This window comes from Vigna unguiculata, chromosome 8 (assembly GCF_004118075.2).
Source record: "Vigna unguiculata cultivar IT97K-499-35 chromosome 8, ASM411807v1, whole genome shotgun sequence".
Classification (NCBI taxonomy): domain Eukaryota; kingdom Viridiplantae; phylum Streptophyta; class Magnoliopsida; order Fabales; family Fabaceae; genus Vigna; species Vigna unguiculata.
Window position 1 is genome coordinate 6,717,035 of NC_040286.1, and position 26,758 is coordinate 6,743,792.

The following is a 26,758-nucleotide window of genomic DNA, read 5'->3' on the forward strand; positions in this document are numbered from 1 at the left end:
AGCACAAAAATCAGAGAGATTGGTGAGGTTTGAGTGAGGTTCTGGTGAGGTTTGAGTGACCACATCAAGAAGGGGAAGACATAGAGATCATTGGAATATCTCACACAACTCAATTTAAGCAAAGGAAATTCCAGGTTAGGGGAGCTTTCTACGTTAATTTTGATTGTTTGGTCTGAATTGTATGGAAATACTATGTAATTTAAGCATGTTCTGTGTCTACATCATAATTTCGTTGAATTCTGGAATTTTTCCAGAAACCGCCTGGCGGGCTATACTTAGCCGCCAGGCGGCTCATGCATTTGAATGTGTATTGTGGGGATTTCTGGGTGCAGCGCCTGGTGGTGAATCCCTGAACTGCCAGGCGGCTCAAGGTTCGTGAGCATTCTGGGTTTTGGTGATGAACTGCCTGGCGGTGATGAATTTCCGCCAGCCGATGCGAGACTGAGTTATGGTTTTCGTCATTTCTGGATGTTATAACGTGATTCTGATCGGAGGGAAATTAGGGGTTGGTGAGTTAGAGATGATGTAACGTCGTATTTTATGGAGATTCCGTATATTTAGCAGATGACTTTGATGTAACAGTGTACAAGAACTCTAGGGTTGAATGTTGGGATTCCATTAGTTATGATTCGAAATTGGATACTGGTAGAGTATAGTGGGATTAATCGATCATTGTATTTGAGTCTGAATTATCTTGATTGTGTTGGAATATGAGCGGGGACTGATGAGGAGTCGCGTAGTAGGAAGAATGGTGAAGTCAGAGACGTTGGGAAGAATCTGGAAATACTCAGATGGTATGCACTGCCTGGCGGTACGAGGATTGCCGCCAGGCGTCGACGCAGACATTGTAACCAGGTTGGATGAAACCAATGTTGGAGAGCTGGGGGTTTGTTCTGGAAGGAATTGGTTCAGTATGGTGGAATAAGTGTTGGGAAATCCATGGGTCACGAATTGTTTTTCTGCCTTGATTGTGGTCACGTATGTTGGGTATGTTTTATGAATTAACGAGCTCAAGAAAGGCCTGAGATGTTCGACTAATTTTTCTAATATGGGTATTAGTAATTTGGTTGCTTGAGTCATGGTACTGCTTGAAATAAAGTCTTAGAATAGGGACAGTTGGAATTGGGGAAAATAAGAATGACACCCAACCATGGGTGAGTTCCTTGGCCTGTAATTATTTTGTGGAGAGTTGTAGTAGAGAGGGAAAGTGGTAAAGTTTCACCTAAGTGAACAGTACCATGCCCTGAGCTAGGAGTATAATGGATTGAAGATGGGTGTGAGGGCAAGATGCGAAGAGTAATTGACCAAAATCAGTACTGCATAATTACTGATACGGCGCCTGGCGACAGAGTTAGGTCCGCCAGGCGGTAGAGAGGCAACAGTGGGGTTCTGGTGCAGGAGGCGCCTAGCGGCAAGGGGGTTCCGCCAGGCGATGGCGAAGAAATTCGTGGTCTCTGGAACAGCGTCCGCCTGGCGATGGAAACGGTTCCGCCAGGCGGTAGTTGCAGAATTTGTGATTTATGGGGCGCTTGGCGCCTGGCGGCACGTGTCCCCCGCCAGGCGGTCTGGAAGCTGGCAGCGCCTAGCGGTACGTGTCCCCCGCCAGGCGATTGATACTATTGCAGCTTGAGTTTTGATTATGAATTTGTAATCTACAGTGCGTCTAGTGATGCTTTAAGGGTGAGATTGCTGGTGTTCCTGGAGTTGTGGCTCGGAACGTATCCCTTGAGTTGTGGCTCGGGATAGGGGTTAAGCACGTGATATTCCTTGAGTTGTGGCTCGGAATAGCATCTCTAGAGTTGTGGCTCGAGATGGCGGATGAACACGAGGAACCCTTGAGTTGTGGCTCGGGTTGGCGAGTGTTGCCGGTGTGAGTGTGCTGGTTGTGGCCAGTACGGATGGGTCCGGATAGATTGCCCTCCTCAGTTGTTGGCTGACGAGTTTGGTAGTCTTGGGACGATACGGACTATGTTCGTATATGGGAACTCTACCTGGCGTTGCGGTGTATGATCCGTAGCATGTTTTCCCGCACGTGCTCTATCGGTTGTGGCCGATAGGTATGGCAGCAAATCACCTTGAAGTAATCCTTAGACGTTGTAGAATACGAGTAATCTGATTGGGGGTCAGATGGTAGCAATTAAAGAACTGGGCAATGTGATCTGTTGATGTTATGTATGATACCTTGAGTTTATATGCTTATATTCTGCAACTTTATACATGTGATTTAATTGTTAAGCTCACCCTATCTGCGTGTGTGTGGCGATGATCGTGTACGCGGTACACGGGAGCAGATGTTGGTGATGCAGGTGGCTCTGGTGCAGCTTAGTCGCGGAGAGGGGATTGACTTGGGAAACTTTTATATGTATTTATTTGTTTTGGAAACAATTGTAAACCCTGATGGGTGACTTGATGTTATTGTGGTTTTAGTTTTATAATAGACGATCTAAAATTATCCGCTCAATTAATAAAGCTTTAAATTTTCCCGCGTTTTGGGAAAATGAGTTATTATTAAATGCGCTGTTTTTTTTATTTATTCCATTTAATTATTTATAAATTAGTAATATCCTGACGGGATGTTACATTTGGTATCAGAGTAATGGTTTTCAAAATGATTTTTGGGGTCTATGGGGAGTGAGCATACCGTGTTACGTTTGCGTGACTAATTGTCTGTGTTATTAGTTTATTTCTGAATATGAAATCCTAATATGGGCTGTGTGTGTGAACCAGCTATAATATGTGGCGTGCACGAGCTATGGCTAACAGGAGGAGGAGGAACCCCGCTGGAGTTGATGACATAGCTCAGGCGATCCATCGTATGGTGGACGCGATGCAGCCCATAGCGGCGCCACCCAGAGCTGTAGTGGCACCTACTCGGCCAGTAGCTATGGAGGATTTCATGAAACACCAGCCGGCCAAGTTCTCTGGCAAGGCCACTCCTGACGAGGCAGATGCCTGGATGCGGGAATGTGAGAAGATCTGTAGGGTGTTGGGATGCACAGATGAGCAGAGACTGTTGTTTGTCACGTTTCTTCTGGTGGCAGACGCAGAGTATTGGTGGCAGGGGATGCAGCAGTTGATGCAGACCCGTGGGGAGCAGGTGACGTGGACTGCCTTCAGGACGAGGTTCCTGGAGAAGTACTTTCCCGACAGTGCGAGGCACGAACGGGAGGCAGAGTTCCTTACTCTTCAGCAGGGGACCATGACGATGGCGGCTTACATAGAGAGGTTCGAATATCTGGCGCGTTTCTACACTCCAGTAGTCACCGAGAAGTGGAGGTGTAGGAGGTTCGAGGGCGGATTAAAACATGAGATACGCCGCTTCATTGTGCCACTTCGGATTAGAGAGTTTCCAGTTTTGGTCGAGCAGGCCAAAACTGTGGAGCAGTTGGAGACTGGGTCGAGTAGTGGGGGGAAACAGCAGAGGACTACCCCAGATGTCAGACCTCAGCGGAAACCTTATAGCAGACCGCCGACTACCTGGGGAAGATTACGGTGTTATAACTGTGGCGGAGAACACTTGAGGAGGGATTGTACTAAACCGGCCAGCAGTACAGGTGGAGGCAGTAGTACTGGTAGGTGCTACGTATGCCAGCAGACAGGGCACTTTGCACGTCAGTGTCCTAACAGAAGACAAGCTGGTGGTGCGCCAGCTACGAGGCCAGTAGGAGATCGACCCAGAGCATCGGGGCGTGTGTTCGCCTTGACGACCACAGAGGCGAAACAGTCAGGTAACCTTTTGCAGTTTCTATGTCTGTTGTGTGACCACGAGGTAGTGGTGTTGTTCGACTCAGGAGCCACTCATTCGTTTGTGTCTAATGAATGTGTGAGGAGGCTTGGGCTCACGATGCGAGCGCTGGGGTGCGAGCTTTTAGTTGCGATGCCAGCGTCTGGAGAGGTATCCACCACTTCTATGTGCGTGGGGTGTCCTATGGAGGTGGCAGGCCGTAGGTTCAGGCTGAATCTCATATGCTTGTCGATGGAGGGTTTAGATGTGATTCTAGGCATGGATTGGTTGTCGAATAACCATGTCGTCATTGATTACGGGCAGCGCAAGATAGTGTTTCCTGATACGGTGGGGTTAGAACTTATCTCGACTAATCAGGCGGTGAGGGAGATTGAGGCTGGAGCTACATGTTACATGATTGTGGCTCAGGCAGAGAAGATGAGCACGGCCGAGCAGATCAGCAGGATCCCGGTAGTGGAGGAATATGCAGATGTATTCCCGGATGAGATTCTGGAACTACCGCCTAGTAGGGATGTAGATTTCTCCATTGATCTCATCCCTGGCGCTGGGCTAGTTTCTATGGCACCGTACAGAATGGCGCCTGCTGAGTTAGCTGAGCTAAAGAAACAGATTGAGGATCTGCTTGAGAAGAAGTTCATCCGACCGAGTGCATCACCGTGGGGAGCACCAGTTCTGTTAGTGAAGAAGAAAGATGGTAGCTCCCGGTTGTGTGTTGATTACCGGCAGCTGAATAAGCTAACGATAAAGAATAAGTACCCGTTGCCGAGGATTGATGATCTGTTGGATCAGTTGAGGGGAGCTGCGGTGTTCTCAAAAATAGACCTGAGATCTGGGTATCATCAGATCCTTGTCAGGCCGGAGGATGTCCAGAAGACAGCTTTTCGATCACGGTATGGTCACTACGAGTACGTAGTAATGCCATTTGGGGTGACCAATGCGCCGACTATATTCATGGATTACATGAATAGGATTTTCAGGCCATATCTAGATCAGTTTGTAGTGGTGTTTATTGATGACATTCTGATCTACTCCGAGAGCAGAGAAGAACACGCAGAGCATCTGAGAATAGTATTGGGGATTCTCAGAGAGCACCAGTTGTATGGGAAGTTGTCGAAATGTGAATTCTGGTTGGAAGAGGTACAATTCCTGGGTCACGTGATCTCAGCCCAAGGAATAGCCGTTGATCTGGCGAAGATAGAGACTGTGGTGAAGTGGGAGAGGCCCCAAACAGTTTCAGAGGTGCGTAGTTTTCTGGGTTTGGCAGGGTATTATAGACGGTTTGTGGAGGGTTTCTCCAAGATGGTGAGTCCTCTTACACAGCTTACGAGAAAGGACCAGCCTTTCTCGTGGACAGACGAGTGTGAAGCTTGCTTCGAGGATATGAAGAGAAGACTGACCACCGCACCGATATTGGCAATCCCTGACACGACTAAAACATTTGAGGTGTACTGTGATGCCTCGTATCAGGGGTTGGGCTGTGTGCTAATGCAGGATAAACGGCCTGTAGCTTATGCATCGAGACAGTTGAAGGTGCATGAGAAGAATTACCCGACACACGACTTGGAGTTAGCGGCAGTCGTGTTTGCCCCCAAGACATGGAGGCATTACCTGTATGGAGCGCAATTCCAGGTATTCAGCGATCATAAAAGCTTGAAATACTTGTTTGATCAAAAAGAGCTGAATATGAGACAGAGGCGTTGGATGGAGTACTTAAAGGACTACGACTTTGAGCTATTGTACCACCCTGGTAAAGCTAATGTCGTAGCGTATGCCTTGAGTAGGAAGAGAATTCATGTATCAGCTATGATGATTAGGGAGTTGGAGCTGATAGAGCAGTTAAGGGACATGAATCTGGGGTTGGATATGGGGCCTGGACAGATACGATGCAGCATGTTGAGGATCACGAATGAGTTCCTAGATGAGCTCCGGATGGAACAGGGGAAGGATCAGGAACTGCAGATGATAATTGGTGAGTTGGGCACTGAGAAGAGGAAGGATTTCCGAATGGGTAGAGACGGGATCCTACGGTTCAGGGAGAGAGTGTGTGTTCCAAACAGCAGGGTTCTGAGGAAGATGCTCCTAGATGAGGGGCATAAGAGTCGTCTTAGCATACATCCGGGTATGACTAAGATGTACAAAGATTTGAAAGCCTCTTTCTGGTGGACGGGTATGAAGACGGATGTGGCTGATTACGTCGCTTCTTGCTTGGTATGTCAGAAAGCGAAGATAGAACATCAGTGACCGGGTGGTATGTTAGAACCTCTGGATATTCCACAGTGGAAATGGGACAGCATTTCCATGGATTTCATCACTCACCTGCCGAGATCAGTGAGAGGACACGACTCAATCTGGGTGATAGTAGACAGGTTGACGAAGTGTGCTCATTTTCTGCCGATTAACCAGAAGATGAATATGGATAGGCTGGCGGATTTGTATGTGCGAGAGATTGTTAGATTACATGGAGTGCCAGCGAGTATTGTGTCAGATAGAGACCCGAGGTTCACATCGAGGTTCTGGCAGTCGTTGCAAAATGCTTTGGGTACTCAACTTAGGATGAGCTCCGCCTATCATCCTCAGACAGATGGACAGTCTGAGCGGACTATACAGTCGTTGGAGGACCTGTTGAGGACCTGTGTTTTAGACCATCTGGGTACATGGAGTGATGTGTTGCCATTGGTAGAATTCACGTATAATAACAGTTACCATACCAGTATTGGGATGGCTCCCTACGAGGCCCTGTATGGTAGGAGATGTAGGACGCCATTGTGTTGGCAACAGGATGGCGAGGCAGTGGTTCTTGGGCCAGAGTTCTTACAGCAGACCACCGAGAAGGTGAGGGTGATTCAGGATTGGATGCGCGCGACTCAGAGCAGGCAGAAGTCGTACGCGGACAAGAGGAGGAGGCCGCTTGAGTTTGAGGCAGGGGACCACGTATTTCTCAGAGTTACCCCTACTGCAGGTATTGGCAGGGCACTTAAATCGAGGAAGCTGACACCTCGATTCATCGGACCATATCAGATCATGAGGAGGATTGGTCCTGCAGCGTACGAGATGGCATTGCCACCACACTTGGGAAACTTGCATAATGTTTTCCATGTGTCACAGTTGAGAAAATATATAGCCGATCCTACACACATTCTGGAGGATGATGATGTGCAGATACGGGAGGACTAACTATTGTAGCCGGACCAGTGAGAATCTTGGATTCTCAAACGAAACAGCTCAGAGGGAAGGAAATCAAAACCGTGAAAGTCCTATGGGATGAGGCAACTCAAGAAATGACATGGGAGATGGATGATGTCATGAGGCGGTCCTATCCTCATCTCTTCACTGGTAAGTTCTCTTTTTCGAGGACGAAAAATTTAAAAAGGGGGGAGTATTGTAAGACCCGTAGAATTTAATTAATTAAATAAATAATTAATTAATAAATACGGGAGGGGTAATAATTATGACATTAAATTATGGTTGGTATGACGTGGTAAAGTACTAGCTCAAGTGGTTGAGAATACTTTAATTGTGTGATAGGACTTGGGTTCGAGTCCTATGCATGATACTTTTTGTGTTATTATTATTATTTCAATCTATGAAAGCATGTTCTGTTATGATATGATGCTTGAATTGTGATGGTTAGCATGAAACATGATTGGTTGAAATGGTTATGCACTTGAGTGGTAACAAAGGGGTCATGGGTTCAAACCTTGGAAATGCTAAATGGAAATTATGCTTGTTTTTATTTTGCTAATGGTGACTTTAGAGGGAAATGGGAAAGGTTAACAGAGGCCATGGGAAGCAGTACGGCCAAGGGGGGGGGGGGCTGCATTCCCATTCATGATGAGAGATGGAGAGTTATTAGAAGGTAAATGAAATTTAATTCGTTTTAATATTTTAAGTAACCTAAAGTACTAGTTTAAAAGGAAAAAGTTGGAGTTTAGGCAAGGTTTTGGCAAGCTGGAATAGTAACCTAAATTAGAGCACAAAAATCAGAGAGATTGGTGAGGTTTGAGTGAGGTTCTGGTGAGGTTTGAGTGACCACATCAAGAAGGGGAAGACATAGAGATCATTGGAATATCTCACACAACTCAATTTAAGCAAAGGAAATTCCAGGTTAGGGGAGCTTTCTACGTTAATTTTGATTGTTTGGTCTGAATTGTATGGAAATACTATGTAATTTAAGCATGTTCTGTGTCTGCATCATAATTTCGTTGAATTCTGGAATTTTTCAAGAAACCGCCTGGCGGGCTATACTTAGCCGCCAGGCGGCTCATGCATTTGAATGTGTATTGTGGGGATTTCTGGGTGCAGCGCCTGGTGGTGAATCCCTGAACCGCCAGGTGGCTCAAGGTTCGTGAGCATTCTGGGTTTTGGTGATGAACTGCCTGGCGGTGATGAATTTCCGCCAGGCGACGCGAGACTGAGTTATGGTTTTTGTCAATTCTGGGTGTTATAACGTGATTCTGATCGGAGGGAAATTAGGGGTTGGTGAGTTAGAGATGATGTAACGTCGTATTTTATGGAGATTCCGTATATTTAGCAGATGACTTTGATGTAACAGTGTACAAGAACTCTAGGGTTGAATGTTGGGATTCCATTAGTTATGATTCGAAATTGGATACTGGTAGAGTATAGTGGGATTAATCGATCATTGTATTTGAGTCTGAATTATCTTGATTGTGTTGGAATATGAGCGGGGACTGATGAGGAGTCGCGTAGTAGGAAGAATGGTGAAGTCAGAGACGTTGGGAAGAATCTGGAAATACTCAGATGGTATGCACCGCCTGGCGGTACGAGGATTGCCGCCAGGCGTCGACGCAGACATTGTAACCAGGTTGGATGAAACCAATGTTGGAGAGTTGGGGGTTTGTTCTAGAAGGAATTGGTTCAGTATGGTGGAATAAGTGTTGGGAAATCCATGGGTCACGAATTGTTTTTCTGCCTTGATTGTGGTCACGTATGTTGGGTATGTTTTATGAATTAACGAGCTCAAGAAAGGCCTGAGATGTTCGACTAATTTTTCTAATATGGGTATTAGTAATTTGGTTGCTTGAGTCATGGTACTGCTTGAAATAAAGTCTTAGAATAGGGACAGTTGGAATTGGGGAAAATAAGAATGACACCCAACCATGAGTGAGTTCCTTGGCCTGTAATTATTTTGTGGAGAGTTGTAGTAGAGAGGGAAAGTGGTAAAGTTTCACCTAAGTGAACAGTACCATGCCCTGAGCTAGGAGTATAATGGATTGAGGATGGGTGTGAGGGCAAGATGCGAAGAGTAATTGACCAAAACCAGTACTGCATAATTACTGATACGGCGCCTGGCGACAGAGTTAGGTCCGCCAGGCGGTAGAGAGGCAACAGTGGGGTTCTGGTGCAGGAGGCGCCTGGCGGCAAGGGGGTTCCGCCAGGCGATGGCGAAGAAATTCGTGGTCTCTGGAACAGCGTCCGCCTGGCGATGGAAACGGTTCCGCCAGGCGGTAGTTGCAGAATTTGTGATTTATGGGGCGCTTGGCGCCTGGCGGCACGTGTCCCCCGCCAGGCGGTCTGGAAGCTGGCAGCGCCTAGCGGTACGTGTCCCCCGCCAGGCGATTGATACTGTTGCAGCTTGAGTTTTGATTATGAATTTGTAATCTACAGTGCGTCTAGTGATGCTTTAAGGGTGAGATTGTTGGTGTTCCTGGAGTTGTGGCTCGGAACGTATCCCTTGAGTTGTGGCTTGGGATAGGGGTTAAGCACGTGGTATTCCTTGAGTTGTGGCTCGGAATAGCATCTCTAGAGTTGTGGCTCGAGATGGCGGATGAACACGAGGAACCCTTGAGTTGTCGCTCGGGTTGGCGAGTGTTGCCGGTGTGAGTGTGCTGGTTGTGGCCAGTACGGATGGGTCCGGATAGATTGCCCTCCTCAGTTGTTGGCTGACGAGTTTGGTAGTCTTGGGACGATACGGACTATGTTCGTATATGGGAACTCTACCTGGCATTGCGGTATATAATCCGTAGCATGTTTTCCCGCACGTGCTCTATTAGTTGTGGCCGATAGGTATGGTAGCAAATCACCTTGAAGTAATCCTTAGACGTTGTAGAATACGAGTAATCTGATTGGGGGTCAGATGGTAGCAATTAAAGAACTGGGCAACGTGATCTGTTGATGTTATGTATGATACCTTGAGTTTATATGCTTATATTCTGCAACTTTATACATGTGATTTAATTGTTAAGCTCACCCTATCTGCGTGTGTGTGGCGATGATCGTGTACGCGGTACACGGGAGCATATGTTGGTGATGCAGGTGGCTCTGGTGCAGCTTAGTCGCGGAGAGGGGATTGACTTGGGAAACTTTTATATGTATTTATTTGTTTTGGAAACAATTGTAAACCCTGATGGGTGACTTGATGTTATTGTGATTTTAGTTTTATAATAGACGATCTAAAATTATCCGCTCAATTAATAAAGCTTTAAATTTTCCCGCGTTTTGGGAAAATGAGGTATTATTAAATGCGCTATTTTTTTTATTTATTCCATTTAATTATTTATAAATTAGTAATATTCTGACGGGGTGTTACAATAGATGCCTCTTCAATATCTAAAACAGCTGAGAAAGTTTTTGAGATGATGGATAGCATTGTTGAAGAGGTGGGAGAAGAAAATGTCATTCAAGTTGTCACCGATAATGCTGCAAACTATAAAGCTGCTGGCCATTTGTTGATGACAAAGAGAAAAAGGCTATTTTGGACACCGTGTGCTGCACATTGTGTCGACTTAATGTTAGAAGATTATGAAAAGAAGATCCCCATTCATGAGGAGACAATTCCAAAAGGTAAAAAAATTACTACCTTTATTTATTCAAGATCTTCTCTAATTTGTCTATTACAACATTTCACAAAAGGAAGGGATTTGGTGAGGCCGGGTGTTACCCGTTTCGCTACATCGTATCTAACGTTAGGATGCCTACATGAGAATAAAGGAGCTTTGATTAGAATGTTTACTAGCAATGAGTGGAAGTCTAGCAAGTTTGCTAAAACCAATGATGGTAAAATAGTTGAAGATGTTGTTTTAGATAAGGAGTTTTGGAAGAATATAATAACTTGTTTGAAGGGTGCATTTCCTTTAATTGAAGTGCTTCGATTGGTTGATTCGGATCAAAAGCCAGCCATGGGATTCATTTATGAAGCAATGGATCAAGCAAAGGAGAAGATTCAAAAGGCTTTCAATGCTGTCAAAAAAAGGTATTAGTCATCTACCTATTTATATTTGTTAATGGAAAACAAAAAACTAACTCAATGTAATGTATTTTGGTTAGTTATTTGCCTTTGTGGAACATCATTGATGAAAGGTGGGACAAGCAGCTCCATAGGCCTTTGCATGCTGCAGGCTATTTTCTTAACCCTCAAATGCATTATCGTCCCGGATTTAAAGCAGATTTGGAAGTGAAACGAGGTTTGATGGAATGTATAACTAGGATGGTCGAAGATGAGGATGAACAAACTCTCATTATGTTCAAATTGATGATTTTAGAAAACGAGCAAAATGTTTTGGTTGTCCTTTGGCTACCAGGTCAATTAATTTAAAGACTCCAGCAGATTGGTGGGAGTCTTATGGTGATGAATATCCTGAACTCCAAAAAATTGCGATTCATGTATTAAGCTTGACATGTAGCTCCTCCGGATGTGAGCGTAATTGGAGTTCCTTTGAGATGGTAAGTTAATGTTAGAATATATCACTATAATAAATTACTAGTAGTGCTCGCTTATCATATTTGTCTTTGCATTTGTTTAGGTCCATACAAAGAGAAGAAATAGGCTAAAGCAAAGCACAATGAATGATGTTTTTGTTATGGCCAATTCAAAATTAGCCAAGAAGAAACAAACAAGAAAACCAGCTCGAATTAACATTGATGATTGTTCATCCGATGAAGAGTGGATTATGGAAGATGAGCATGAGCAAAATGAAGCATTGGATTTGGATGAGAACTTGATTCCAGTTGAAGTTCAAGACGATGAAACTTTACATAGTCAAGACTTAGATATGACTGATTTGAATGACGAACGAGATAGGAATGATGGAGCTGGAGATTGTGAATTTAACTTAGAAGACTATTTGGTTTAGAAGAATCATTATTTTGTTATTCCTATATACGTAGGATATTGATTTGCACCTAGTGATGTGCTCTTTTATTTCATATTATAAAATTTATTTATGAATTTTGAGTGACAATAAAATTTGTAGGATCTTACGATCTATGTTACGATCTTCCGATTTACGATTTATATTTTCCTTTCCGATCTTGAGTAGAATCTCGATTTTGACTACCATGGTTAATTGTCTCGCCACACATAATCCTTTAGTCGTACATTAGTTATTTTAGACCATTGACTCTTTCTTATGATTGCATCATTTGTATCAGCTGCCACGTGGTTACTACTAGTTTTTCCCATTTTCTCCTCTTTTGTCTTTTCTGACATTGGTTTCATTACACATTTTTACAAATATAATAAATTAAGAATAAATAGACTAAATTTAGAATAAGTTACTGCTATATGTTTAACTAATTACTCAGAAGAGCCGAAGGGTGTCCCCACCAAAACAAAAACATGGATTCTGCTGATTACCAACTCTTTCAAAAATGCGTATGTGAAAATTAGTCTTCTGTCTTCAATTATTTAGTAACTGTGAAACACTTCTCATCATCTTAAATCAGTATTTTCAAACCAGAGAGGGGGTAATGAAATGAATTGGTAGATTTAAATTCCTCCCTAGGATGAATTTTCTATTAAAATACAATGTTTGTTAACAGTTACACTTACAGAAAGATATGCATGGCATTCATCAAGTGCAGTGGGTGAACATACGACTAGGTCAAAAGATGTTTGAATACACTAAAGCCATGACAACCTTTCTCCTCTGGTTCCCCAGAAACAGTTTGTCAGGTTGTAATTAGCAAAACTTCCCAATGTATCGATCTGTCGACACAAGTTCCATACCCGAATTCGGTTCAGGTTCTTCTTCCTTCTCGAGGGAGATGGGCAGAAAACTGAAGCAAATGGCACTTCCAAATTGAAAAAAAGAAACTTCATCTAGAGGATTTGAGTGAGTTATTTGCCAATGAGCTTGTAGTAGGCATATAGACCAGATCCAGCAAAACCAAGAAATTGCCCGGTTATGTTCCACTGAAATCGAATAAAAATACATTCTATCATCAGTAAAAATATGCTCAATTGGGAACAGCAGAACAGCAGTAGAGTATGGACAAGAATACTCACAATATCAAAAGGTAGCCCACCAAAAATTATCCACCCAAGACCAATAGTAAATAGATCCTAGACATCGATTAAGAATAATTAGAAATCGTAAAAGCTGACTAAAACAATCGTGGCAACATGATAGAGCCCAAATTAGAGAGAAAGTAGAAATAAGTTCCGATAATGAATGAATGCATTGTACATACATGGAGAAGGGACTGACTAATGTAACTATCATCTTAACTAAATAATTTTAAGCTAATATCTCTAGTACCCTGACCCCCATTCTAGATGGTAGAAGGTGAATGCTAACACTTGCAACTTAGAAAAATGCGCACATTGGCAAAATACAATATTTAAAAGAATCCCATAATCAAACCATCATATTGACTAACTATTTCAACCAATCCAAATATCGGTAATAACATCATTAGTATGATGTCCAAATTAAAAGTATGTACCCAATGTGGAAAAAGTATGTTCTTAGTCCAATTAAAGAAGTGCAAATTAGACTCAATGGCATGATACGGAAAAATTATGTTCTTAATCCAATTAATAAGTCAGTGTGATGTCCACATTAAAGGTTTTCCAACATGGATTAAATATCTTAAGACTAATTGATCAGAAACAATTATCTGGAAATTATTTTCTTTTCCCCACTGTTCATTAGTCAAACATGATTTGAGGCAAGACGATTTCCCAAGAGAATCACCAGATTATCCACATTTCTTTACTTCCAAATAAGTTTGGAACCAAAATTTATGCCACTTCAAATAAATCACCCCCTTATCCCTCTCATCTGCATCAGTATCCAGAAGCAAACTAACAGTTGATTACAGTTAATCGTTCTTAACACCAAAATGTACAACAAGAATCTCCCGAAATTCCAAAATTAATAGCCAGACCAGTGTACTAATAAGGCCATTTCTCACCCTATATTAGTCAAATTTGTAGAATTTCCGTTGCACGTAAGATGTACTTCCACAGAAAAGGTCATACTATACTATGCCATCATTGTGAAAGCAAAGCTTTACAGCATCATCACTGACAACCTATAAATCTAGGAGCACTATTTATGGAAGGTAAAAAACAAGCAAGACATGCATACCTTCAGATTACCACAAATTGTCTGTGTGACAGCTGAATTTAGAGTTGTGTTCAGAAAAATACAGTAATTCAAGAAGAATGCCAGTATGCAGGAAAAAAGCAAAATAACCTGCAGAAGAAGAAAAAATACAGAAATTATAACTTCTCATAATTTAAAATTTTGAGGAAACATGTTTAAAGGTTATTTATTAACAAAATGCAGACCTTTCATTTGAAAATACTGATCAACTTAGACAGATCAACATTTTTTGTATTATATTCAATGATTTCAAAATTGGACCAATCACTTAATATAAGGAGAGAATTGGGTCTGAGGTTCAGCTCCAAGGGTTCATATATGAATAAAATCATGGAGAAAAACTTTGAAATAAATTTCTAGCATAATTAAATTAATTCATCACATAAACAAATACTAACCCAAAGTACTATTACAAATAATGACATTTTATAACGTATACTAAAAGCTGAAAAGTGGAAAGTATACACACAATTCCTGTATTTAACAAGATACACAGACTAATACTACATCACCTTCTCAGGCTTTAGGAATATTTTTGCTTGGGCTTTTTAGTAAGTCTGAAATCTTATTGTGACCAGGTTATATGAATCATAGTCCGCTAGATTAGTTGGATCAGTATTATTATTTTTCTTTTGCAAGTAGCCAATCAAGGTCCAGCAATGACTAGAATACTACAACTTATTGAATTAGAATGGGTAAAGCAGAACATACGACAAAACCAGGGGAGAAGAGATATGGAAAATTGATTGCTATCTTCAAATCACCACGAACAAATGTCCAGATGAGTAAAACAGGCCCACATATGATACCTATAATAAATAGAAAAGTATTTCAATTTTCAAATAAGAAATTCGGTTACACTAGAAAGGGTTATCATACACAATATATCAGCTTACCATTGCACCACATTAGGCCAAAGCTATTAAGACCACTAGTTTTCCCTGATAAAACAACACGATACCTTATAAGTTATAAACAAAAAAATGAAGGCTAAAGAAAGAAGTTGTAAAATTTCTGATTTCTGATATATGTGAGAGTGAGAGTATAGGAATACAACCAATGCGGGATATGGTTGCAAGATATATTGCTGTGGCGATGTTTGACATGAAAACAACAGCATAGCCATAAGCATCAAAAGAAAAATCCCGAGCTCCCGCAATAAAGGCACCAAGGACAATCAAGCCAACACTGATAACAGCCTTATAAATTTCAGTTAAATGAAGGAATCAGGCAGATGCTCATTCAAATAACAATTCAAACTTTAGCTTCATTGTGTTAAAATTGAAAAGGGGATATAACCAAAAGAAGTTCATAAAGGGCAAACGTAGATAGCATATACCAAGTCTAAGTCTAGTGTAAAACACATTCCAAAATCAGAATGGTTCATTTCCCTTTTCCTCCATGAACATGGGTATTTTTATCTTGGATTAAAGTAGTTTGAAGGAAGATGTTATTATAAGAAGATAAAAGACAATCTGAGACATCATCAATCAGACATGAATTAGTAATACTCATCAACCGTGTAAAAATTTCACACATCAATTTGCATTTATTTACCGAAGGATGAATTCGGTGGCTAGATTAATTATATGATTATAACTACATGATTTACAATCTTTGACATAAGGAAAGTAGGTTAATAAGTCAGATAATTTTAAGTATTTGTAGAAAATAGTCAACTGTACAATCACTAAATAGGGGACATTTAACCAAAATAGGACACGCTTTTCAACAATCTACTAGCTTAACCTTTTATGTGTAGTATAAGTTATTTAATTAATTTCTATAATTTTCAAATAGCAGCCATCCCACTGGATTGGGCATTCTGCAATGCTATTAATGATTGATAGTTGTGATAAAAGTAGATCATGCATTGTCCATACTTCAAGTCCAAAGGCCCTTTGCATGAGGGGACATGATGCAATAATGCACTTCATGAGTCTTCACCCAGCACAACTTGGGCTTCTTTGAGCATCAGTTTAGGGCACTTTTAATCAGTAAGTTGGTAATGACCACAAACTATTCAAATTATATACCACATTAATTTATCTATACTTCTATATTATTATCCGAAGAGGATTCATCTTTTTCGTTTCCACATTTTTTTCCAAATTTACCCTTCAAGTGACCTTTTTAAAAATTTAACCGTTTGTTTTAATTAACCATTATTTTAAATTTTAATAATTTTTTTAATTAAATAAATAAAAATCATCTACAAAATAAATATAAACTATCTACAATTAAATTGTAAAAATTATTTATATCTATTTTTATAATTATAATTTCATTATTTTTTGTTATCATAAAAAAATGAACATGCATACATGTAGCACATGTATTTTACTAGTATATATAAAAAAATAAAAATAGGATCTGGTTGGACAAACTTCTTCCTAAGAACTTCTGGAAGAAACAAATAAGAAGAAAAAAATGAAATTGACTTATCCATAAGTTGATGTTGGAGATCTCACACAGACTAGAATTATGTATAAGTGGGTGCAAAAATGATTTGCAAGCTGGTTTTGTGAGGTAGAGTTAGACTTAAAGGCTATTTTCTTAAAGTTAAAATTCGTTTATGCACAAGTTAATTTGTAAAAGCTCCTCTCATATAGGTTCTCCAAACATTTTTATTTTAACTTATACACAAGATAGTTTTAAATTATGGGGAAGTCATTCTCAGTTTTTTTCATATTTTCCTCTCTTTGAAGGCTTTATGGAGAAACTCATCCAAACTGGCCATAATACAGTCCACTGCCCCTACATTAAACTGTGCACTTTACATATGATGCTAAACTTTTAGGCACATCAATCAAAGATTTATTTGAACAAAATGCGATATACTGCAGAGCAGATTATGCAACGAGGAAAATGCACTTTACCTTAAAATGACAGAACGTGTATACCTCTGCCCCACCAGAGCAAACTCAACAAGCATTGTAAACACCACTGTGGTCCTCCTCAGAGTTGTGTACATTGGAACATTTACTCCACGAACAGACTCCATGGTGACTAGCTAAGGAGAAGTATAGGGGTGAATAGAAAATAATAAACAATACTACCTAAGGATAACGCTCTCTCTTTTTTCTTTTCTTTTAGGGGGAAAGGGTACCATGTAAAATAAGTATGCTCCTGACAAAGGAAGAGTGTGCTTCAAAGTCTTCAATGATACAAATTTTGTTGAGGTATCGAATATAAGTAAGGATTCGTTTGCTGAGAAAGATATCATCCTCCAGCGTCTCAACAAATAGAGAAAGCAACACGAACACACAATCTGCAGAAAAACAAAGAATAGAAGTGTATTTAAATTGTTAAATGAATAAAGTGGATCTTCACAACAATAGTTTGGCAACTGTAATGCCTACTATAGACACTGCATGACACCTAAAATCTAGATAAAATATAATTCTCTTCTTCCTCCTCCCCATTGAATAAAAAAATATTTCTTTTGCATTATTGCTTCAAATAAGTTATTAATCCCAACAAATTATTTTGAAGAAGTCAACTCTTAAAATACTTGCTTAACATCCAGTGCATCAAAGCGTCAATGAGTATCAAAGAGGCAAGATAATGAAGACCAGTAGAAAAGTCAACATAAAATAATGCAAGTTTGGAGCAGAACTACTAATTTGCATAGTATTCCATCCTCTGTGACAATGAAAATTTGGACTGTTAATATAAATCAATCAGCATGACAACAAGATTAACTCAAGGAGAAAGATTTTAATTTTCTTCCTTATAAAAAAGGTGAATTGTAAAGTCCATTTCCATACAATTTTCTGCAAGGGATGCCAAAAAAATGAATGGAACATAAATAATTGGCCTGCAAGTCTTGGTTCGTAATGATCACAACACAAAAGAATCATGGATACAGTACTAGATACATCCATTAAAGGTACTTACAGGATATTCTCTCTTCTTTCAAATTTTCACTATCAAAATATGTTGACATATGTCGTTGTTAAGTCAATCATTGTGATGATGAGCCAATAAATTATAATACTAGCCACTTCAAGCTATTTATAATACTATAGTTTAAAATACTAAGTTGTTTGGTAGGTAACCAATCAAACAAAATGCTACTTCACTCCTTAAAATTTTGTGCTCTCTTAAGCTGTTTCTGCTTTCTTCATATAATATATGAAAATTCATTGGAAACTTGGAGTTAAAACCTTATGGGATAGTATTTGTAAAGACTTATTTACTACAGATTCCACTGCATCCATTTTCTATTTGCTAAGATTTTTAAAAATGGCCCGCAACTTCAATTTCAGAGATTAAGGAAGGGTTTTAGTTATGCGAAAACATTTTCTATTTGCATATCTTGTTTTCATTTTCAATTTTTTTAAGATTAGAAAAGATTTTTGGTTTTACATTATGGTTTCATTTTCTTGTTCGACTCACCACTCCTCCTCCCTTTCACCGGTCACCTCCACGTCCAGTGTCTTTCCCAACCTCAAGACGTCATCGAGTACCTGACGGTGGAAAAATGACATGGCATCAGCTAGACTTCTCGCACGAGTTTATGGCCACTTTGATGGTATCAGTGTCATATCAATCGTTGTAACCAACGGCTCCAAAATCAATGACTGAACTGTTAGCAGGTTGAGAGGAAGTGTAGGTTGGTGGGAGTCTAATAGCATTAGTGACAGGCTTTAACGGCTGTTTGTGATAAGAACAAAAAAAAAAGTGAAACAATATTTTTTTATTTTCAAATTCTGGCTTCTTTTGAAAAAAAAAATTAAATTAAATATTTTTTAATCTTCAATATTGTTAACTTAATTTTTCTGTTTTCTATAAAAAATAGAATCATAAACGTCTCCTATATAGCAACCATAATTTAAAACCTTGCATATAATTTATCATCCCGTACCTTATTTTAAAAGTTTCTTCATACCATAATTTATCATACCATATAATTTATCGTCTCTCCCAACCCAACAAAGTCTTCTCCATACACATAACCAAGAATTAAAACCCTAACAACAAGCTGAAGGAATCTAAATATCTATCCACTGTACTGTACCTTGTTGGCAACATAAACCAATACTAGATTATAAGTGAAAGGTACGTGTATGATGTTCATGTCATTCACCTAACCGATAATCTAAAAATTTAGGGCATAAATAAATGTATCAATACAATTCCCTAAAGTCTCACTAACTAGGAGACTAATACAAACACGACAGATGAACTATTACGGTGCGGATAGAAAGTCACGAGAATGTAAGCATAAAACCTGGAGAAGTGTGATGACATTCGCGGAGGGAAAACTATAAGAAGAAAGCGCTGCTTTATTGAACACCACCAGCAAAACTACAGAACAAAGAGGATATAATGGATTTAAGAAGCATTTGAAAAAATGACGATGAAAGAACGGTACGGAATTGAGAAGAAAAGTACCAGAGCAGGACATGTAAGAGACGGCGGCGAAGGCTCCGCGTTTGGTCATGGCGGAGCCTCTGAAGAGCTTGTCATCGGCGTAATCGTCATGGTTGGAGGGAGGATCGGAGACGGGGAGCATGAGATTCTGCGACGAATTTGACGGTTTGAGAGACATGGAGAAAGGGAATTGGAGAGGGAAGGGTGAGGATTGGGTTTTGCGATTGGGTTGGCGTTTGAAGGAGAATTCGAGGAAGTGAAAGGCGATGAATGAGAGAGGGGTTAGAGTCAGACCCAGTCCCGAAGGCCACTTGCGAATCTCGACTTCACGACTTGGTCAATTCAACTCTCAGGTCCCAAACTGCTTCCACCACACTACAAGTTTTATTTCCCAACTATTCCTTCAAGGAAAAAAAATATATTTCGAATTAAAACTTAAATGATCTTCTCTCTCTTTTGTAAATACTAGAGGAATACATCATAAAAAAATATAGTTAAAAATTTGATACCACTATTATTACAATAAAATTAACTATCAAACATATAAATTTTGGATATTTAAAGGCCTGTAAATAAATAAATGTAGATCCTTACAAAAGTATCAATGAGCTCTCTTTATCCATGAGCTTTTCTAACAAGATTGCCTCCTTTTCATGGTTCGACTTAAGTTTTCTTTTTAATGAAGAATGATCATTTTGCATCATAATGGAATCTAATGGAATCTAGAATCATCATGAAATAGATTTTTAAAGATTTAATTCAAATTATTCAAATAATTAGATTTGATTTTGGATACAAATTATTTTTTTTTCTTGAGAACTAGTTTGGATTTTATAGAAATTCAAATCTAAATATTTGAATCAATATTTGAATTCATATTCAAATATTTGGGTCAAGTTTAAAATTCATAATTCATTTTTTATAAAAAAATTTAAATTAAATTTTTTAAAAGTCGTGTCATCAGAGTCAACTCGATCGAATTTGGCCGAATTTTGGCTAGAGCTAACTCCATCGAATTTTGGCAAGGACTAACTTGACCTAATTTCAGTCAGGTCAAATAGGCTGAATTTCGGTCAAGGCTAACTTGGCCAAATTCAGCCGAATTTTGGCCATGATCGACTAAATCGAATATCACTAAATTTTTGTCAAGGTTGAATCAACCGAATTCAGCCAAATTTCGGCCGGGGCCGCCTTGACCGAATACAGTAAACTTTCAGACAGGCCAACGCGGTCGAATTTGACTAAATTTTGGTCAGGATTGACTCAACCAAATTTAGCCGAATTTCGGCCAAGCCTGACTACACCTAATATGGCCAAATTTCAGTCGATACTAACTCAGCCAAATTTAGCCAAATTTTGGTTGAGGCTGATTGGGTCGAATTTTAGCTGGGGTTGACTCGACTGAATTCGACCGAGTTCCAAGTGGGGCAAACTTGACCGAATTTCTGCTGGGACCGACTTGACCAAATACGCTCGAATTTTGGCCAAGGTGACTCTTCCGAATTTTGCCAAATTTTGGCTGGGATCGACACAACTGAATTTGTCCGAATTTTGACAGTGGCAAACTCGACCGAATATGATTGAATTTCCCAAGGGTCGAGTTGACTGAATTCTGCCAAATTTCGGCTAGGCCAACTAAGCCGAATCTGGTTGATATTCGGCTAGTGCTTACTGTAAGATCCGCGGAATTTAATTAATTAAATAAATAATAAATAAATAAAAGCGGGAAGGTAGCTTATTTATGATATTAAATTCTAATGGGGATGACGTGGAATAGTACTAGCTCAAGTGGTTGAAAGTACTTTAATTGTGTGAGAGGACTTGGGTTCGAGTCCTATGTATGCCAATTGTGTATGTTTTTGTTATTATTGTTTTAATGATATGTTGGGCCACATTTTGTATGAGATAATGCTTGAATTATGTGTGTTAGCAAGAAACATAAGTTGGCCTGGTGGTTTAGCTTTGATTTGGCATTGGAAAGGTCATGGGTTCAAACCTTGGTAAGTCAAATTTAACTCTTTTTGGGAGTGAAAAGAGAATTGGGAGTGGAGTATAGAGGAGAAACAAAAAAGTTGTATGATGTCACATATGGTGAATTAGGGATTTTGGTAAGCGAGATCTCGAGGGAATGACACTATGGTGGTGGTATGTTTTTTTATGTGTTTCATCTGTTAGCTCACCCTATCTGCTTGTGATTGGCGATGATCGTGTATGAGCAAGTGATGATGCAGGTGGAGCTGGTGAGGCTTAGCTGCGGAGAGGAGATGATCATGGGATCTTTTTCTTATTGTTTTCTTTACTTTATTTGAAATGAATTGTAAAGACTCGTGGAATATTTTGATTACACTTGCAGTTTTGTATTTATGGACTTTTTAGTAAATTAATAGAGATCTAAATTTCCCGTGTTTTGGGAAATGAAGTATTATTAAATGTAATGTAATTAATTACTTTATTTTATTTTATTAAATTCGTAATATCCGGACAAGATGTTACACTTACTCGACCAAATTTCAGTTGGGGTGAATTTCAGTTGACCTTGAGTCAAAGTCGGCTTGTCTCGACTTGAGCCCAGGTCGGCCCGACTCGACCTTCATCCTAGGCCGACTTAGTTCGACCTTGTGTCAAGGCCTACTTGTTTAGACTTTTGGCCTGTACCGACCCGTTTCAACACTGAGCTCAACCCAACTAAAAATTTATATTGGATATTTTGGATTTTTCATATTTGAAAATGTGGATTCAAAGAATCAATATCCTATCCAAGAAAATTATAAAATGTAGATCATGTTGAAATCCAGATTTAATAAAATGGATTTTTAATGAAATGGATTTAAAATGGATTGGGTTGGAGCAAAAGTTGATCGAATTCCACTAAATCTTTACCTAGGCCTTACAAGAGTATGGTGTTTTCTAGAATTCAAAATACAATTTCTTGATTTATCCAATATCTAATACGACCCAGGTCGAAGGTCGAGCCAAGTCAAGTTGATAGGTAAGTCGAGTTGACCTGGGTCAAAAGTCGAGCCGAGTTGATCCGAACTAAAGATCGAGCAAAGTTGAAACGGGTCAAAGGTCGAGTTGAATCGTTCTTGAACCAAAGGTCGAGCCAAGTCAATTGTGACGAAGGTTAGGCTTAGTCAGCCAAGTTGAATCTTTTTGAGTTGACCCAAACCGAAAGTCGAAACAAGTCGTCATAGATCAAAAGTTGAACTAACCCAACGGTATGTCTTAAAATATAAATTAAATTGCTTTATCCAAATAATAAAATTGAAATCTAAAATATTTCAATTATTCTATCCAAACAAACTATTTAAAAAATTAAAAAAATTCAATTAGTAATTCAAATATATGTATTTCAATTTCTTGGAATTTTTGAAATTCCTCATCCAAACAGAATGTTATAATTACCTAACACACTGAATTTAACCCTGAAATATATATATCACCGTTACTCTTCGTTATAATTTAATATTATATAAACTAGGTAAGTGAATGGAACTTCTTGTGCTGTTCTTGCGGAATGATAGGTCCGTATACCAAGAAATGAACTTGGCAACTTTGATACAATAGTGTTCAAATTGCAACAAAAAAGACAATGTACGAGGACAACAGGTTTTGTAGATACACTATACCAATTTTGTTTCTTCTTCATTCAAATCCACTCCACTAAATACAACAACGATTACAATAATCAACTTCTAAGGTTCTATTGTTTGAGAAATAGTCATGGAATGTTGGATTACTTGAGCTTCAATCTAGTAAAATCTCATACTTTGCAAATGGTGAGCACTAGCTCAGTTGTCACCAAAAAGAAGCTGTAGGAACCGTGTCGGTAAAGAAGTCAAGTTTTGCCAGCAAAAACTGGTTTAGTTGAAAAGAGTAAGACTCCAAATAAGATCACGTTAGACATTCCTATGAATTTTGACATCTGAATATAAAAATAAGACTCATTTGTACAACAATGTATATTTGACTCTTATTGTCAATTTGACTTTCATTCTGTAAGTAACTCAGAAAACTCTGAACGTTGGGTTGTAATTGTAACAATTTCTCAACACTCACAAGGGTATGAATTGAGTTAGATACTCTAGTGTCATGTTATATAAGTAGGTTGAAAAGGTTCACCCTCAGAAGAAGGTGAAGAGAAGGATGATAACAAGCTATAATGGAAGTCAATCTGCAATTGTCTGTGCAAATAAGGATTATAAACAACCCCTTTACTTTCCACCTCCTCTTCTAGTTGTCTTAGTGGTATAGCAGCAAGAAAGCGTTTGATGAACTCTTTACAACACTCTTTTCCTCTGCAAACTATCCCACCTCTGTGCTTCTTACTTCTCTTTTCATGGATAGAACTTGAGCCATCAAACTTCAGTATGAAAGCCTTTTGGCATCCCTCATAAAGCCTCTCCCCCAAAGTGTCAATCACATAACAAGCATCAACATCCACCTTCAGAACAAAGAAATGGTCATTCCAACCCACTATGTAAACTCTTGGCTCTTGATCAACCTCATCATCTTTTCTAGTTATCTCATCCCAAATGTCATCAAAGGACATGGCTCCTTCCAAGCACTGAAACTTCTCAGGGGAGAAAAATCCTGTGTAGGAATTTTGAGGGAGCACAACCACAGGCCTAATGTTGGCTTCCAACACTGTCTCTAGATCAAAATGCTTATCTGGAAAGAGCTTTAGGTAGTGATCATTGTGGCTCAGCCTTATCCATTCTGAGGAACCCCTTTTGATGAGGCTATCAAATTGAGTCCGTGTTGGCATGCTATGGTTTGTACGAAGCCAGTGTGCTATGAACACTGCTAGTGTTGTACATGCACTCTCACCACAAGCTTCTTTGCTCCTTTGGTCAAATGAAGCAAAAAACACATTGGTTTTCAGCTTTGCTTGCCCATCTCTGCTCCAAAATTCCTTATTTTCCCAACCACTTGTACTGTGATGAAAGTATGCTTGTGTAGAAAGTTCATCCAATTTCTGCAAGAAATGGATGAAACAGTTGGTAATAAGTATACTAAAGTAACCATTTTATGCACATAGAAAAATGTTAACTACTCAAATGATCCCTGTAGCTGTTACATTAAAAAAATTACTTAGAATGAATTACCTACAGGTGTAAAACTGAAAAAAAAAAAAAACACCATACTATTAAGAGAGATTATTACATTATCTAAGATAATCACATGTTTATGATTCTGCTAGTTTTATGCAGCATAATACTCCATTTTACAGTTCAATTATGTCTCAAATAAAGATTCTCCAAGATTATAATATTTGTGGATCATGAAATATGACCAATCGTAGATTATGGTTTTGTTAAAACTGATGATTTTGTTCTGATTACATTAAACTCATACTCTAACTAGTTGAAAGTAGGAATCTAAATTCAATACCAGGATTATTGTGACTCAAAAGGAAAAGTAAATGATGTTAATGTTATTGTTACCGTGCAATGAGTTGAATGTGAGGTTAAAGGCTCTTGTTTCCTTGAGGTGGTTCTTCTAAAACTCCATCCCTTGAAGCTTCTATTCCATGGCAACATGGACCAACTCTTCTGCATTGTGTCCAAAAGGGTCTCTGTATCTGAGTCCATAAGCCTCTCTGACTCGTTTGAAACTCTTGATCCTGCACACTCAATTTCAATGCTACTGCCACTGCTAGAGGTTGTGGTGGACTCATCAGATGAGTCATCCGAATTAAACACAGCTAACTCGTCTGATTCATAAGAACTCAGTTCCTCAACTTCATCAAACTTCCCACTATTTTCCTCAATGTTTGTCCCTCTGTTTACAAATGTTCTTGGCAATGGCAAGTCATCATCAAAATTTTTGAGTTTCAATAAGCTCAATGAAACCTGGTCAAGTCAATTAACTACAATAAGAATTGTTTTTCTGAACTTTCATCCATTTCAGATACATAAAATTAAAAGAAATTAACAAACATATGAGAAATCATTATTTATTTTCTTCACAATTTGCCCATGAATAAAGAAGCTCTGGCATTTACATACACTGATAGAAACATCAACGTAATTAATTAAGGTGGAACTTAACTATGTGAACTGATATAGGATGAAATGATCAACTTAGCACTAAGTCTTTTTTAGCTTTTTTACATTCATTCAAGTCAAAAAATAAATAATGGAGCAACATTTATTACTTTGTGGGGGCAAAAATTTTGTGAACATATAAGTTAAAAAAAAATTACTGTGGTTGGAGCATACCGAAAGTGAAGCTTCCAAGAACAAACCATGCACCTTCAATTGAATTGGAAGTGTTCTTTGAACCTCACAAGAATTTGACTCATTTTTCATTTCCTCCCTCTGCATCAACTCAGCCATAGTTATGCTCATGGAAACTTCTCCAACCACCACCATTTCAGGTTCATATTCTCCTACATCACCCTCCCCCTGCATTTCATAATTGGACAATTTCTAATCATACACATAACAAGATCAGAATTTAATTCAAACACACAAACACTAAATGATGAGTACTAATCATGACTTCAAATTATAACTAAACAGTGCATAAGCTGAGATTTAAAAACTGTCATACGATCAATATAAAGTAAAACAAAATTAAACAACATAACTATTACATTGCAGAAAACCTTACATGTAAAACTAGAAAGATCATGTGTAAGGTGCCATTGTTGAGGAGGAGATGAAAGGCAGAGAGGTCACGTGCGTCCCACAGAAGGGTAGGTGCCTTAGAATTGATGACTCTTGGAGTCAAAGTAGTGTGAGTGGATTCTAGTTTGAGGGCACAATTTGAAGAAGAAAAAGAAGAAGAAAGTTTTTCTTTTCTGGTAGCTGTTCCAGTAATCTGAAGGGCAATTATGTCCTCATCCAAAGCACCCACCTTTGTTGCCCCAAATTCCAACTTCAACAGGGTGACCTTAACAACGTAGTGTTTCTCGACATGCCCCCAAAACCATGGTCTCCAATTTTCCATCATCATGTTGTTCGTGAAGCACTAATCAACATTGAGATATGAAAAACAAGTGAAGAACAAAACCAGAGAAAGAAAAGGTTGCATTTTTATTATAATTATTACAGCGTATTTCTATCAACTACTTTATATGTGCATGAGATTTTAGTCACGTGTTTGTTAATGGTTTTTGGGTTTTGGGTTTTGGTTTTGTTTAAATTTTTCTTTTTGATTTGTGTTTTGTCGTTATGAAGAATGGAATAAGAGAAACGTTGTTCATTTAAACAACGTGAAGAAATGTGGGTTAGTTGTGGCAACACGGAAGAAAGAACAACACTTGACACCAAGA

General features: G+C 39.1%; 4 protein-coding genes across 4 annotated transcripts; 2 read left to right on the plus strand and 2 right to left on the minus strand.

The window, feature by feature from the left end:
- The first annotated feature begins 1,432 nt into the window (after positions 1-1,432).
- Positions 1,433-6,919, plus strand: LOC114194783. The gene is made up of 5 exons (XM_028085199.1): positions 1,433-1,542; positions 2,728-4,377; positions 4,513-5,355; positions 5,527-5,806; positions 6,023-6,919. Exons 1-5 carry the CDS (start codon positions 1,433-1,435, stop codon positions 6,917-6,919), a joined length of 3,780 nt encoding a protein of 1,259 aa, XP_027941000.1.
- A 3,425-nt stretch (positions 6,920-10,344) lies between these two features.
- Positions 10,345-11,838, plus strand: LOC114194784. The gene is made up of 5 exons (XM_028085200.1): positions 10,345-10,549; positions 10,619-10,958; positions 11,066-11,227; positions 11,287-11,428; positions 11,509-11,838. The coding sequence occupies exons 1-5, from the start codon at positions 10,345-10,347 to the stop codon at positions 11,836-11,838; spliced, it is 1,179 nt and encodes a 392-aa protein (XP_027941001.1).
- Positions 11,839-12,452: 614 nt separating this feature from the next.
- LOC114194447 (UDP-N-acetylglucosamine transporter UGNT1-like) lies at positions 12,453-19,858 on the minus strand. Its single transcript, XM_028084663.1, has 10 exons — positions 19,498-19,858; positions 19,334-19,410; positions 17,207-17,368; positions 16,977-17,110; positions 15,155-15,285; positions 14,994-15,038; positions 14,809-14,906; positions 14,080-14,187; positions 12,993-13,049; positions 12,453-12,899 (listed from the first exon to the last, which is right to left on the minus strand). Exons 1-10 carry the CDS (start codon positions 19,652-19,654, stop codon positions 12,825-12,827), a joined length of 1,044 nt encoding a protein of 347 aa, XP_027940464.1. The 5' UTR covers positions 19,655-19,858; the 3' UTR covers positions 12,453-12,824.
- Positions 19,859-23,441: 3,583 nt separating this feature from the next.
- Positions 23,442-26,508, minus strand: LOC114193782. The gene is made up of 4 exons (XM_028083716.1): positions 26,095-26,508; positions 25,701-25,886; positions 24,924-25,331; positions 23,442-24,454 (listed from the first exon to the last, which is right to left on the minus strand). The coding sequence occupies exons 1-4, from the start codon at positions 26,437-26,439 to the stop codon at positions 23,567-23,569; spliced, it is 1,827 nt and encodes a 608-aa protein (XP_027939517.1). The 5' UTR covers positions 26,440-26,508; the 3' UTR covers positions 23,442-23,566.
- Between the last annotated feature and the right edge of the window lie 250 nt (positions 26,509-26,758).

Bases quoted from the DNA above. Each gene is read 5' to 3' on its own strand.
- LOC114194447 (XM_028084663.1), bottom strand. From the start codon at position 19,654: ATGTCTCTCAAACCGTCAAATTCGTCGCAGAATCTCATGCTCCCCGTC. The intron at 19,411-19,497 runs GTACTTTTCTTC...TTTGTTCTGTAG, and splicing joins CTCTTACATGTCCTGCTCTG to TTTTGCTGGTGGTGTTCAAT. The intron at 14,907-14,993 runs GTAAGCTGATAT...TATTTATTATAG, and splicing joins TGGCCTAATGTGGTGCAATG to GTATCATATGTGGGCCTGTT.
- LOC114194784 (XM_028085200.1), top strand. From the start codon at position 10,345: ATGGATAGCATTGTTGAAGAGGTGGGAGAAGAAAATGTCATTCAAGTT. The intron at 10,959-11,065 runs GTATTAGTCATC...CATTGATGAAAG, and splicing joins TTCAATGCTGTCAAAAAAAG to GTGGGACAAGCAGCTCCATA. The intron at 11,228-11,286 runs GTTCAAATTGAT...TTTGGCTACCAG, and splicing joins GATGAACAAACTCTCATTAT to GTCAATTAATTTAAAGACTC.
- LOC114194783 (XM_028085199.1), top strand. From the start codon at position 1,433: ATGGCGAAGAAATTCGTGGTCTCTGGAACAGCGTCCGCCTGGCGATGG. The intron at 1,543-2,727 runs GCACGTGTCCCC...TGTGTGAACCAG, and splicing joins GGGGCGCTTGGCGCCTGGCG to CTATAATATGTGGCGTGCAC. The intron at 4,378-4,512 runs GTTCATCCGACC...CCCGTTGCCGAG, and splicing joins GAGGATCTGCTTGAGAAGAA to GATTGATGATCTGTTGGATC.
- LOC114193782 (XM_028083716.1), bottom strand. From the start codon at position 26,439: ATGATGATGGAAAATTGGAGACCATGGTTTTGGGGGCATGTCGAGAAA. The intron at 25,332-25,700 runs GTATGCTCCAAC...TGACTTGACCAG, and splicing joins TCTTGGAAGCTTCACTTTCG to GTTTCATTGAGCTTATTGAA. The intron at 24,455-24,923 runs GTAACAATAACA...CATTTCTTGCAG, and splicing joins CACATTCAACTCATTGCACG to AAATTGGATGAACTTTCTAC.